The sequence below is a fragment of the Protopterus annectens genome, chromosome 6.part0, assembly GCF_019279795.1.
Source record: "Protopterus annectens isolate FY-2018-M chromosome 6.part0, PAN1.0, whole genome shotgun sequence".
Taxonomy (NCBI): Eukaryota; Metazoa; Chordata; order Ceratodontiformes; family Protopteridae; genus Protopterus; species Protopterus annectens.
Window position 1 is genome coordinate 1,465,969,139 of NC_056737.1, and position 14,616 is coordinate 1,465,983,754.

Here is a 14,616-nt window from a genome sequence, read left to right on the forward strand (position 1 = left end):
ATAGGCAGTAGATTTTTATGTGCCAAGTTGCCGGCCCTGACATACAACCTTCAACGAAGGTACGCCCATTCACGCTTGTCTCCAAACAGAAGACGCTCTAGCTGAGAATCGAACCGAACAACATCTTGCTGTGAGGCTACAACACTACCGCAGCACCACCACCTATGGACTACAAATAAGGTTCTTCATGTAGTCCTCAGTTGTTTGATTCCTTCCATTTCTGTTTTCTTTCAATAACGTGAGGCTCTAAAATATTCACTTAACAAGGCAGTCTTCTTGGATTGCACATGGGATTGGTTGGCTAACCTGCTTAAGAAGTAAAAAATTACGAAATGAAATAAAAGAAATAAATAACCAGACAGATAAATAAAATCACAGATAAGGATGAAGAAACTGCCTATGGACTCTTTCCTAAGAGCTGTGTACTGAAAGAACAGAAAACCAAACCTGTTTCTAATAAATGTAGTTCTTTTGCTAAACGGGATACTCTATGCCTTTGATATCCCTGCATGTACAATATCAATGTCTGCCTGGTCTTTGCCATTTTAAATAAAGCTCATTTTAGTTACAGTTATGACTTCTTACATTCAATTTAACATTACTATTCTTGAGTAAAAGCCTAATAGTACTAGTAAGCAGATATGTACAGGATTATCACTGACCTACTCTGTGAAGCATTGTTTAACATATGCTTATGACACGTGAACCTTTCCAATGACATTAGGTACTGTACCAGAGTATGTATTACTTCTTTGCTGCACTGATCTCTAAGAGTTTGTTATACATAATAAGATGAATAATTAAAATCATATGGGAACATGAAGCAGTCAACATAATAAGGCTTCATGAATCTAACATGCAGGAATCTAACATGGTAGAAGAGTTCCTGAAAAGCATCGCTGGATCATATTTTAAAAGTAATGTGCAGCAATATTAGAATAACAAGCTTTCATTTGTACCGGTGTTTATGTCAGTATCTTTTAACAGAAGTTCCTTATAGCAATGAATCTTGTATTGCAAAGAACAGAGAAACAACTTACGCATTTTGCAGTCTATTTCATCTGATCCCCCATCTCCGCAGTCATCAAAAAGATCGCACTGAAGCACTGCTGGTATGCACTTTCCATTTTTACATGCGATCTCCTCCTTTCCACAAGGTTTTGAGGTATTTATCAATTTTTCTAAACATACAAAATCAGAAATAAAAAAGAATATCAGACACACATCAAAATTATAAACAGACAAAAAATAATTAATCCACAATTTGCGTTTTGCTGTTTTACCTATACAAATAAACATCGATACTCTCAGTAATGAAGTAAACATTAAATATCTTAAGCACAACAAAAAGGATATTACTGAGTAATGGTTAACTCAGTGAGTAACAGTCATCTCAGTGTAGTGCTAGTTCCAAAATAACTTCAGTACGGTAGACCATAACCAAGGATCACTCAATTAATCACTCATTTTCAAAGACCACAGACTGTAGCTAGACTAAACCATATCCTATTTTTAAAACTTAGATCAAACACAAGTCAAAATTTATAACCTTCTTTTTTTGGGCTAGAACAATCTTCCACTTCAGCTCTCTAGAAACCGGACATGCTCAGCTGGAATACTGACTATCTCTTACTACAACTGCCTCCATGATGAAACTCACTTTGCTACAAATTCATAATATTAGGCACAGAAAAAGACTGAACAAAGCAAAATGATCACCATTGTACAAAGAGCTTGTCATCTCATAGCCTGTTTGGGTTGATAACTGACTCCACCCTTTTCTTACGGGCAGCTTTTCCATAATTTCTAATTACACCTTCAGATCTTTTTTCCAGTAGTATGTCTTCATGTTAACAGTCTCATGACAAGCTGCACTTTAGTGAGCAAAGCATCTCTGTTTTTGGACCCAAAGTTTGAGAACTACTATTCCAGGTGTTAAAACATTGACTCTTACTCCAAGTTTCATTACAAACTAAAAGCAACCCTCTCAGATTAATTAATGCAGATGTACCCACTAAAATGGAGTAACTTGGTACCTCACGTATAGATTCATAGTTTTATATATGTAGCTGAGCCAATGATTCCACACCATGAGTGAATAACAGTGTTATAGTTTTAGCCCCTTTCTGTAAGGGTTAGAGTGGTAGACTGGGGTTGTATTATAACTGCCCAAACAGTTGTCCATGTTATAATCAGATGGTCATGGAGCTAATTTGCTGTGCCTTTAAGGAGAGACTTGTCTTTGGGAAAGATATCTCCCCAACAAATTTTATTTATGCTTTGTAGCAGTTTAGGTCTCTTGAGCAAAGTTTAGGGTGATATTAGTTTTGGATGCATGGGAGGTGACTGAAGACTGGATATCTTAAAGCTGTTTAGGCATAGCATAGATTGTCTTTCAATATTCAGTAGGAAATGACAAAGAGTGACAGAGCTTTAAGGTACATGGTCAGGGAAACTTGAGGAGAACATGAACTTGATTTTATTTAGTAAGGATATTATGCAGTCTCTTGAGCTTGGTCATATTCCTAGACAAGTACATATTAAGGGGGCATTATATTCTATTATTGGTCTGATAAGGGGGGGTTGAGCAGAGAGGGACAATTACTTTCTTGGATCTAGAAGACATACACCTGTTGACTAGTTTAGATATATAAAAGGATTACCTAACAGCAGTGGTCAGCTGAATGTCAAAGCAAAGTTCATTGTCTTAAGAATACATAGCACATCTGGAATATTTATGAGAGCTCTGAGGTTGTAGTCATTAGCAAATTTTGTCAGACACAGGCCTTTGGTGTCTGCTTTAATATCATAGACTTAGATACTAAGGAATGTTCCCAGGAGTAATCCGTGATGGACAATATTGGTAACTTCTCTTTTAGCTGACAGTGTGCATCGAACACTAACAGAAACCTATTTGCTATCCATTGGGTAACAGAGAGATTTACATTTAAATGAATAAGTTTATCAACGATGTCCAAATGTGAAATGGTTTCAAAGGAAATGGACAAATCCAGTTTTGGTGTATGAATGGATTTACATAAGTCTAATGTCTTGGTTATTTTTTCAAAAAAGTCCACAGGGTTAAAGACGCAGGATCTGACTTTAACAAACACAAATTTGTCACGGTCCATGAACTGAAGACCGCCTATGTCTTTGTTTATAAAGCCTATAATGATGCACTCCTTTATGTCACACAGATAAGGTTAGTGAGGCTGATAGGCCTCTAGTTGCCCAGGTTAGTCATAAGTCCCACTTTTTGAAGTGGTATGACCCCAGCAGTTCTCCATACATCTGACACCAATGTAGTGAAGAGGTTCCAATCCAATTTACAGGCTGAGATTAAATGGAAATAATCAGGAGTCAGCCAGGCACTGTTTGGTGCTGATAAGAAAACAATGGGGAATTTTGTCAGGGCACATGGATCTGGTGATTTTAAAAGCCTTTGAAAGGGTGCTTAGTATTTGCTTGGAGGTGACTGGTTGGGGGTGGCGGAATAGACATGCTAAGATGCAAGTAATTTGGGGGAGATAAGTGGGTAATGTCTGAAATTAATTTGTCTTGCAAGTACACTGGCAACGCCCTCAGTGGGTCAAAGTATGTCATCTCAATTTGTATTAACTCCATGTATTGCTGGTTGCTATTTCTTAGGTTCCCAGCATAGCTGAAGAAGGATTTATGGTTATCCTTAGCATGAGTGGCAACACTCAATTCATAACTTACTCTTGGGGTATAGTTTTCAAATAATGGGGATCCACCAAATGGATTTATTCTTAAACCTCGCACTATGTTTATGGCTTATGTGGATTGAGGCTTCACCGCTTGCCTGGATGTAGCCATACAATGTATCCCAGAAAACTGCAATGTGTGAAGCGAGGTCATCAAGGTAAGGGAAGTGAATGAACTTCATCAAGTCATCAGTAAGCAGGAGCAGACATGCCTTGGAGTGGTCTCTGAAGATGGAAGGATTTCCTGGTGACTCATGTCTCATACCTAGAGTAAATGCTACTGCACAATTATCAGATTTCCCCAGTGATTTGGTAACTGTGGACTCTGAGTGTAGGGAAGTTATATTTGTGAGAACCAGGTCTAATATTTCTGATCCCCTACTGGGATGTGGAGTAGTTGGTCCAAGGAGCTGACATTAATGAAATTCAGGAATCTCTGTGCATACTTGTTTGAGGTTGTGTCAGTTCTTTGGTTAATGCCAGATTAACTGAAGTCACCCAGGACAATAGTATTTGGTTTTATTGTGAGCAATGTCAGTTTGCAAAGAAATGCCTGATAGTCAACCAGTGTCATACGGGGGGGTATGGTACTTGGTTAATGTAAGGTACTAGGCTTTTGTTTACATTAAAAGAATATGGATGAGTTCTGGGTAATTGTTCCTGCATTATGAGTGTGGAGATGAAATTGTTTCTTAGGAACACAGATATGCCTCTACCAGTTAAAAAGTGCAGTTTTTGGGTGGTTCTGAAGTGTGGTGGATATCAAAACTCTGTACTGCTGGGGTGATTTAACCTTTCTGAAACCATATTACATGCATATTTCAATATTTTCAAGGGCTAGGAATGCTTGCAAGGAGTACATTTTTTTTAGTCTTACAGCATTCAGCAGTGCCCCTTTTATATGGTTCTGAATGTGAGTAGCTATGTGGGTAATTTTAGGAGACTAACCTTGCCTGAAAAAGGCACTATGTGGATAAAAATTCTTAGCCAATATGTGGAAGCCATGAGGGGAGAAATGCAGACAATCCTTAGCAAAGCAACTGGGGTGTCAACCATCTGATCGCAGGATGATATAGTCTGAGTGCCCCTGAATCCCTCTAAAGCATTTGTAGTTCAGTGGTAGAGTTCTCCCCTGCCTCAGAGGAGACCATAGTTCGATTCCTGGCCAATGCAGCATGGAATTTGTGGTGGGTTTGGCACAATGGTTAAGGTCTTTATCTCATAGACACAGAGTACAAGGTTTGATCCTTACCTTAGGATATTGGCTAGGCTTAAAATGGCCCATTTAGTCAGTTAGCCTTCCATTTACCTATGAGAATGAAGCCACCATTTAAGTCTATAATGAAGAATAATTATCTTTTATTTGTAGTGCACCATAATTCTTGGAGATATTAGACTACTGCTCGATGTTAGTTGTATTCCCTTTTGAGATGCATATTCTGAGAACTCCATCATGTCCGTCTTCATATAGTCAAAGGATGTGTGTCTGTACGTCTCAACTGCTTAGCACAAGAAATCTGGTCAAAGCCAAAAATAATAGGGATATTATTTACTTATTGACTTAAGATAAGGGATAGACTTTCATTATTGTTCTTATACATTTAGAAGGCTGCTACAATTACAGGTTTTGCATTAGCATGCATTTTGTGAAGAATATGAAGTCTGAAACTCAGATGACTTAAATCCTCAATAGTGTGCTAAAAAACTACACATTTTAAGAAGAACACAATAAAAATATGTGGCAAAAATCTGGACAGTCGAGAGGTGACCTTCTTAAGTCATGTACTCCCATGTGTGCAATGATCAAGCCATATGCGTACTTTAGGGTGAAGGTATTTGAGGGATTTAGTGATATTACATATCCTGGCAGTTTCCCCATCAAACCAAAGTACTCTACCAAAAACTGAAACAGTAATTCATTTTAATAGTTTTCTTCCCATAATCCATGACCGCTGTCCTGTCACAATATGTAAAAATCTTTTGTTGTTTATGTAGCTAGAAAATTGACAGAAAGTTATGATATGCACATCTATCTATGTGTAAATATCTGTCTATATGTTTGTATATATACATATATATATATATATATATATATATATATATATACACACACACACACACACACACACACATATATGTATATAAATATATATATATATATATATATATATATATATATATATATATATATATATATGCATCCGTGTGTGTGTTTGTATGTGTGTGTATATGTAGGTGCATACAAGTACCTCAAAAAAGAAAGAGAAACATTGAAATATGTTCATGTAGCTAACATTGACAACAAAGCAGTGACAAAAAAGTCAACATTTCACTATCCATGCAAGCATAGAATATTAAATAAAACTTAAAAAAAATGTTTTTTTGCAGGGGACAAGCACCCCTTACTAATCTGATATTCTATCTTAAGACCGCACAATACCAGTCAAAAGGCACATTCACCAATGCCAATAATGCTGCAGTCTTTCATGCATGTCAACCATCTGTTTACTCGACTAAATTTTGTAGAACAAACAATGTCATTCTTTACCAAATATATATTTACATATATATCTACTGTATATGTGTGTGTGTATGTGTGTGAAACTATTCAAATGGACTCTAACTCTCCCTAATGCAATCTGTATTTTGTATCATCACTTGTGTTCTTTATTTAGTTAGAGATTATTACTTTAGTGCTCCTTTATTGCCTTTGTATTCTCTTTCAGGCCAATACAACATTGTGTGTGGTCTATACCTGAAATCTGTGAAAAAGTTAAGTTTGCTAGTACTCTTGGAAATATGCTTTAAAAGAAAGTTTTTAAGCAAATTTTAGCAATGCTAATCTCTGCTCTTGCACTGTACCAAAATAACATCCACTATGGAATGGCATCTGACACATTTTCATAGCTTTAAAAGCCGCTATATGGTTCAGTGCTACACAAAAAAACAAAAGTATGGACGTGCGGCAGAGTGAATCATCTAACAGCTTTTGCTCATTTCTCAGAGGGACACCACTTCTGGCATCTTTTTCATGTGGCAGTGCTTAGTGGTTTAGGACTTTCAAAGTTATAAAACAAATCTGTAACTAATTAAGCTCCGTTCAATGCAAAGAATTATGCTCAGGTCTCTCCAATCATTATTCACTTATGTGTGTTGAAGAAGATGTCAAGCATTACCTTTCAAGCTTCACTCTGTGTGGTTGGCATGAATTTATTGACAACCATTTCTCAACCAGATAGCAAATTGATTATTATCAGATACCTGATGATACTTCTCTAAGCTACAACACTTCTTCAAATTTTTAAACTGAATTGTTTCTTTATCTGCTCATTGTTTTAACTCCGAGGTAATGTGTGTATCAGTTCTTTTAGATCAGTGCTTTACACCAACTCTCAAATTCAACTTCAAATACAAAAAAATGAATAAGTAAAGAAACAAACAAATAAATAGTGCAGGTTACACACTTTACTGTTTTACAGTCAGAAAGAAGCAGCACTTGGACTATATGATAAGTCTGCATAAATCAAGTAGTTAGACAAATGGGACAGTAAGCATCTGGAGTTATTTTTGATCATCCGATCATACGGTTCCATTTCTGCTGCTTCTAAGATTGGATTATCTTTGCAATTAGCTGTGGATTTTGAAGCTTTACATCTTTTGCTTTGAATGTTGTGCTTATCAGTGTACACTGCTAGTCACTACATTTGTTGCACTTAATGCATGTGTTTGAGTGCGTGCGCAAGGGCATTTACACATGTGAGCATGTGTGTGTGTGTGTGTGTGTGTGTGTGTGTGTGTGTGTTTGTGTATATGTGAACTTGTGTTTTTTTTTCATGAGCGTGAATGTGTGCATGCATGTGTATGTGTGGGCTCGCAAGTGCATTCATGTATGCACGACAGAGGGAGAAATACACAAACACAGTGCACAGATGCATAAACACACTCTAGGCACTGTTTTTATTGTTGAAATGTATAGATATGGACCACATCAATGAAGACAGTGTATAGAAGCTTCTGTGAACAGTATAGGTGTGCGTAATAACACAGCAGTGTAGTATTTTACCAGTATTCCAGACTGGGTGAAACCCTTGTTACTCTGCTGTACATTATTACAGTGTGCTTTGCTGTCATGTCTAATAATGATTCATAAAGAACCGACAATCTTTAGCTAGGACAGTGGAGCTACAGTCATTACTATATTATGGTAATGTGCAGCTCTGTTACTGGGGAGCTCCCACTTCTGCAAGCTCGCCATCACTCTTTGGGAGTACAGAAAGATGGCTGTCATAGCAGGGATGCCTGCACCACAGGGAACTTGACTACTACTAGCAGTGCTTTTCTACAAAGCATGGAGTTATTTATATATATATATATATATTATATTATATCTGACAGTAATATACTATTCATCTTTGTATGATGAACAATATAACAGCAGGGAAGGATTACTATTGTCAAAGAATCTTCAATAGTGGAAGGTACTTAGTTCTCTTACTATAACATATATAAATGTGGTCATCTTATGCACACTTGGTGTAGTGTGTCTGAGGGATGTACAGTTTTTGGGAGGGTCACATCATGTATTCTCCATACATGAAGTACTATGGCTACACTGTGGGATAAGACTGCATTTAGGGGCTTTCCTTTTTTGATGAATCTTGTAGGACATTGATACACATTTTTTGGCTTGCTTGCGATATGATATAACTTCTGAACTAACTCTGGAGTAGAAGTAAGAAAGATGGTCAATCTTGAATGCTGAAAACATCTATGAGCTATCCTACTTAAGAATCCATAACAACAAAAATAAAAATGAAATAAAAAGTACATTTAAAATGTTATTTAATTTTTTTTAAGTGATTCATCTTTCTTTTGCACTTGGCACAACTTGCAATGTGAAAGTTTGTTGGTTATGTTTATAATTTGCTGTTCACCTACCACAGTATTCTTCATCGGAACCATCTCCACAGTCATCCACCTCATTACAAATTTGTTCAGGAGGCAAGCAAATCCTGTTGTTTCTACACCTAAATCGCCTTGTGGGTGGGCATGGGAACTTCGCTGCAAATAAAGATAAGGAGATGTACATTAACGCTATAGTCAGATACACCTATGTTTTATATTGTTTGTAGCATTTATCATACAGATTTCAACTTTTTGAACTGATGGGAGGTTTTAAGGAACAGATGTCATATGTAAACAATTCATATAAACGTAACACTAGAAAACGTCATCTGAAGAGCTGAAATACACTACATTGCTAAATATCTATAAGCTTTAGTGGGAAGTAACTGAAAAAAATAAACATCTGATATAAGGAAAATTCAACAGCAGTTCTGAGCAAATGTTTAAGCTGAGAAGTACGCTACTAATTTCCTCGAATGTCAGTTCCACCAATAACACAGAGATGTCTGGTACTGACTACAAAGAAAGCAAGTTCTCTGTATGTAAGGTAAAAACAAGTCCATCGATCTTTAAAACTCAATCACTGCAAACAAGAATGGAACCAATTATCATACCTAATAAGGACAGTTTCTATGAAGGACATGATTCTGGGCAGATGCCTTTCAAAGTTTCATTACTGAATCTCAGCTTATTAGATCTGTTTAATTAGAGTACAGACAAATAATGTTGCACTATGAAAACTGAGCTAGGTTTGTAGCATTTAGCATCTCATTTTGTGCATAACTAAAGAGGTTTTCGGCAATCATGGTAATGAAGCCAGCTGGAAAATTAGAAAGAAATTAAGGGGCATATTAACATGTAAGTAAAAAACTTACAAAAGTAATGTTCTTGACACAGAAAGCTCGAGGTTGCAGAAATATGCAAAAACTTTTAGTCCTTGGAAATGAATATCATAACATTTGTTAAAGAAATCTTCTCAGATGTTCTTTATTAATTAACAGCCAACATAATGCTATTGCTGTTACTGTTATGTATGCATCAGTTAATGGATGCACAGATAGCAATATGTGAGTATGGGCAAGCCAATCCATATGAGAAGCTAATATTGTGCAGAAATGATGCAGTAAATAATAACACTTGTTTCCCTACATTTGTCATTGTTTATGGTGTACATATACTGGGGTAAATACACAACAAATTGTGTCAAGGCTGGATAAAGTATGCAAGAGCCATTGACATTTGAGAAACAGTACAGTTAGCCGAAAATGTAAAAAGGATATGTTGTAACAGCAGATGAAAGAATTGTCTGGCTGCCTGAAATGGCAGGATATACATGTAGCAAAATGTCAAAAGGGTCTAAAAGTTAAAAAAATGCATAGCAATAAATACTTAAATATTTGCATTATGAAAAACATACTGTGCAATTTGAGACATCAATGAATGACATTTATATCCACACAGGATGCGTTTTTATATAAGGATATGTATAAATGTTTACTGGGTAATAATTATAAATGTATAATTAACAGAATGTATTAAAAATGGAGATGACTACGCCCGGCACAAGCCCAGTGACTGTCTAATATGCAACATTGGGAAGGCATAATATGCATGGCACAGAAAGAGTGTCATCATTTTCAGCAGTTATGGCCTTATTTTGTTAACTTTCACTATTCTAGCCAATACAAGGTCTTATGCCTTACCTAGAAAAAAAGAGCATGAATTGTGAGTTACAGACTGTGGTGTTGTATGATTTCAGCAATATAAATCTGTCTGCTTATCTTATTTATTTGCTTAACTGTTTAACTCATGATTTTGTTGACTTAGGATATGGCATGCATCACTCCAATGTGAAATTTGGTGAAATCCCTTTGGTACTAGAATGAATGTGCTTCTATGAAATAAATCTCGACAAAGGCTCTGACTTCCAATTATAGGTTCATAGTTTCATAGGTAAGTACTAGGTTAGCTGTCCTTGTGGGCCATTTTAAGCCTACCAGGTTTCTCCTTTAGTGCTTGAATTAACCTATCCTGTTTGGTGTTAGACTGGCCTTACCCATTCCATGGTTGATAATTATATGTTACCCCTTGTGAGAATAATTGGCATCATACCATAGATAATTTGAGGGGTCCTATGCATGGGATAAAGCATTTAGGAGTTGCCTATATCCATTAGTAGTACAAGGAGCAGTCCTGGGTAAATTTTCTGTTTCCCGTCCATAGATTCAAGTTGCACTTGAATGTGGACAGGAAAGAGCTTTGTTTTACATGAATGTTGAGTCTGTTCTAGAGCAGTGGTATCCTCTGTGAGATAAAATTGTCCCTCCAAGCCATTCTACTGATGGTGCAGAAGAGGTTTAAAACCCTAGACTGAGCATTTGTGATGCCATTTGACTTGCTGATGTGCAATAAATACAACTGTATTGGGTCACAGGATGCCATATAAGCCAGACAGTGGTTACCACTTAACAGTCTGTAGGATACTGAGTTTAGTGACAGGGTTATGAGTTGCTCTATACTGAACACATTGTTTAGTCCTTATATTGTTTTAGTAAGGTATAACTCTGGCTGTTCCACATGTCACATGTGTCTCCTTTTTGTTGCACAAATTTTCCTAAATCACTAACCTTTCCTCTCCAGAACCATTAAATGTTTTTTCTTTAAAAAAAAAAAATGCCTATTATTTATATATTGTAAAATATATTTTATGTAATGTTAATTTCTGTCTACAAAAAAATGTAAATTATTATGTACATTCTCCATCTCCTATTGTACCCCATGCATCTATTCAATGCTGTCATAATTTCATAACATGTTTTACTGTTATTTTCAAATAGCATGTGCTTTAGTGTAATTTTCAGTATTTAAATCACTGTCAAGCTATTGTACCCCATGCATCTATTCAGTGCTGTCATCATTTCATGACATGTGTTTTACTGTTATGGTCAAATGACATGAGCTTTCCTGTTATTCTCAATATTTAAATCACTGTGGAGCTTTTCTCCCCAGGCCTCCAGTGAAAATAGGTCTCTGACCCAGTCGGACTTTCCCATTTACTAAATGTCAATAAATAAGTAAACAATGAATAATAGGGTAAATATTTGGCGACAAAAAGGCTGTTTATCCCTAAATGTGCTATCATGTAGTGAAAATATATTACTTCTTGAGGAAGAGGGCTACAGCTAAGAGTGGTGTGGCCAGCTTTGGAATAGCATCTAACAGCTGTCTGAGCCATCCTGCAAGAGGAATATAAATGGGCAAAATTATAGGTAGGGCAAGAACACCTTCTGTTATTAAAAGCCCAACAAAACTTCTCTTCCAGTGGCTCTTAAATGTGAAATAACTCTTGGGGGCATTTGGCCTGTCTAACAAAATGCTCAACCATATGTCTGGATGCCATTGCTCCTACCTAGTTGTCTTGTCCATGCCTTTAGCTTCCGAAATCTCTGTTTGTTCACTGACCAGGCTGTGCCTCTTTTAATGGATGAGCCTCACTCATGTCCAAAAAATGTGTGAGTAAGGGTAGAGCTAAGCTGGGGTTCTTTTCAATAGTGAGATCCAGGAATACCAAAAAAAAAAAAAAAAACAATACTCAACTGTCTCAAGTTCTGTTAACTGCCCTTGCTGAGGCTTTCTTCCCTATGGCTGCTAGCACTGCCATTTAGTCTTTAGCCCCAGGGTTCAAAGCATCAAGGGTGTGATGAACACCCTCTGTGTCAATTAAATCAAATATATCAATAAATTCCCCTCTAACTATTTTCTTCTTAATGTTTTCCAGGACATGGGCCAGGATGTTCACACTGGGTGATATCATATTGGTAGCATTTATGACAGCCATGGGACATAAAAACTGTGTGATGTTGATGTTTTCCCATCCTTGGCCACCAGCGAATCAACCCCAGCCTGCGGAGTTACTAATGGGAATGAAGGGGGTATAGGCTGGGGCAAACCTATCCTGATGCTCATTTGATAGTGTGAGCATGTTTACAGAATTTCTTTTTAAGGTGATATCAAATATTCTCACCCTAGCTTCATCAGAAAAGGAATTAAGAAACTATTCCAAATAGTCATTCGCTGTTTGTCCCATCCAAAATCCCAACACTTCCAACCTTGGACATCATTATCTTCCGAATCAAGTGTTTCATCTGCCTCTGAGGCTGAATTTTAGACTGGAGTGGGGATATCTTTCTTAGCCCTTCTCATTGCTTTCTTGGCAAGAGTGGCCTCAGCTGCTGGTTCTTCCTCATTAACTGTCAAAGATATAGAAAAACCTTGCACTGGCAGTGCTCATGATTCTCACAAAAAAAAAAAAAAAAAAAAACATATATAGGATTGGATTTCTGGGTTTGAGTAAGCCTGTAAAACTTGCCTGTTAACCTGTAAACTGGCAACAAACAAAATATTGGGTGTAATTTAAATTATCTTTGTCTCAACTTACTTATATTGATAAAATTGCCTGCTAAACCAGAAAAGGGGCAGCTGATGTCACCAAGTTTCCATAATTAACCCCCGACCTCAGAGGCTATATTCCATTTAATCAAAAATGCTCTGCTTACAGCTGTACATTCTCGGTGCCTTGCCAATCCACCATTCCACAACGGACACTCCAAAATTATAATAGATATGGATCCTGCACAGTCCATAATCTGTGGTAAATCTAAATCTAAGAGTTATGGCCCTAAGACTATTTTGACTAGTTTAGACCAGTTTACAGGCATTGCTGTATTCTGGGCTGTGGTGTAGTTCCTGTGTTGTCCATTACCTTACTTGGATAGTAGGAAGTTTCTTTGCTCACCAGTGGGAGTGGGGAGCCTTGAGCAGCCTACCTGCCCCTGTAGGAAGTGACCTCAGCACAAGAGCTGTAGTAATTGGTTGTTTTGGACCATTTCTAGCTCTTTTGAAGTTCCCTGTTTAAAATCCACCTCTGGGCATTTTTTTCTGGCTGTACTACTCAGGCAAACTCCTCGTGGTCATGCAGAGTGGTCTTAGCTACAGAGAACTCAGAAAAGAGACTACTTTCTGGATTTAAGTATCTTTGCTGTTTTTTTACTTGGAACAGCTTCTCTAGCTTACCCTAAACAAGCTTAAACTGTTTTTTTAGCTGTTTGCTGCATTATTTTAAAATCTGCACTTAAAGTTACTTTTTAGTCGAATTTGATCGAAAGTTTGTTTGCTTGTTTAATTTAACTGTTGAGGCTGCCCACTAAAGTGTGCTAGCCTGTGTAACTGATTTATCACTGTTTCTGCATTTTCTGTGTGTTTCTATCTAAAAACAAAAAAATAATCCTTGTTTTCCCACGTCTCCTCAACTAGTTTAGACCAGTGTACAGGCATTGCTGTATTCTGGGCTGTGGTGTAGTTCCTGTTTTGTACATTACCTTACTTGCATAGAAGGAAGTTTCTTTGCTCACCAGTGGGAGTTGGGAGCCTTGAGCAGCATACCTGTCCCTGTAGGAAGTGACCTCAGCACAAGAGCTGTAGTAATTGGTTGTTTTGGACCATTTCTAGCTCTTTTGAAGTTCCCTGTTTAAAATCCGCGTTTGCACGTTTTTGCGCGGTTGTGCGCATAGCACAACGCTGGTTAAACTTCTTCTGGCTCCGCCAAGTCTGCTCTTCAAATTTTCTCTTAAGGAAGCTCTACTCTTAGTATAATCAGACTACTCGCTATATTATAAGCCTAGCACTTGTTCTCAAAACTTCTCTACTAAGTAAGCACTCTCGTACTAAGTAAGCACTACATCCACCTACCACCCCTGTGAATATCCACCTCCCTTAAAGGCACACCACTCCCTTATACTGTTCTAGCATGTCGAGTGGTAGATTACTGGCATCCTCTCCAGTTCAGCTGGTTAATCTGGGTATCTTGAGACAATGCTACAATTGTCTCATGTACACAGACAACCCTCTCCTCCTCCCAACAAACACAAATACATGTGAGAGATGCAACTATATAGCCAAACTGGAGGCTGAACTCTCTCAACTCAGG

At 37.3% G+C, this 14,616-nt stretch overlaps 1 protein-coding gene across 1 annotated transcript in view; it reads right to left on the bottom strand.

Annotated features, from left to right (window-relative positions):
• LRP1B (LDL receptor related protein 1B) overlaps positions 1 to 14,616 on the bottom strand; it is a gene marked incomplete at its 5' end in the record, with an annotated part of 5,941,474 nt that overhangs the window by 963,900 nt on the left and 4,962,958 nt on the right. The window contains 2 exons of the mRNA XM_044073672.1: positions 1,041 to 1,181; positions 8,664 to 8,786. Of these exons, the coding sequence (XP_043929607.1) occupies positions 1,041 to 1,181; positions 8,664 to 8,786 (264 nt within the window). The remainder of the gene's footprint in view (positions 1 to 1,040; positions 1,182 to 8,663; positions 8,787 to 14,616) is intronic.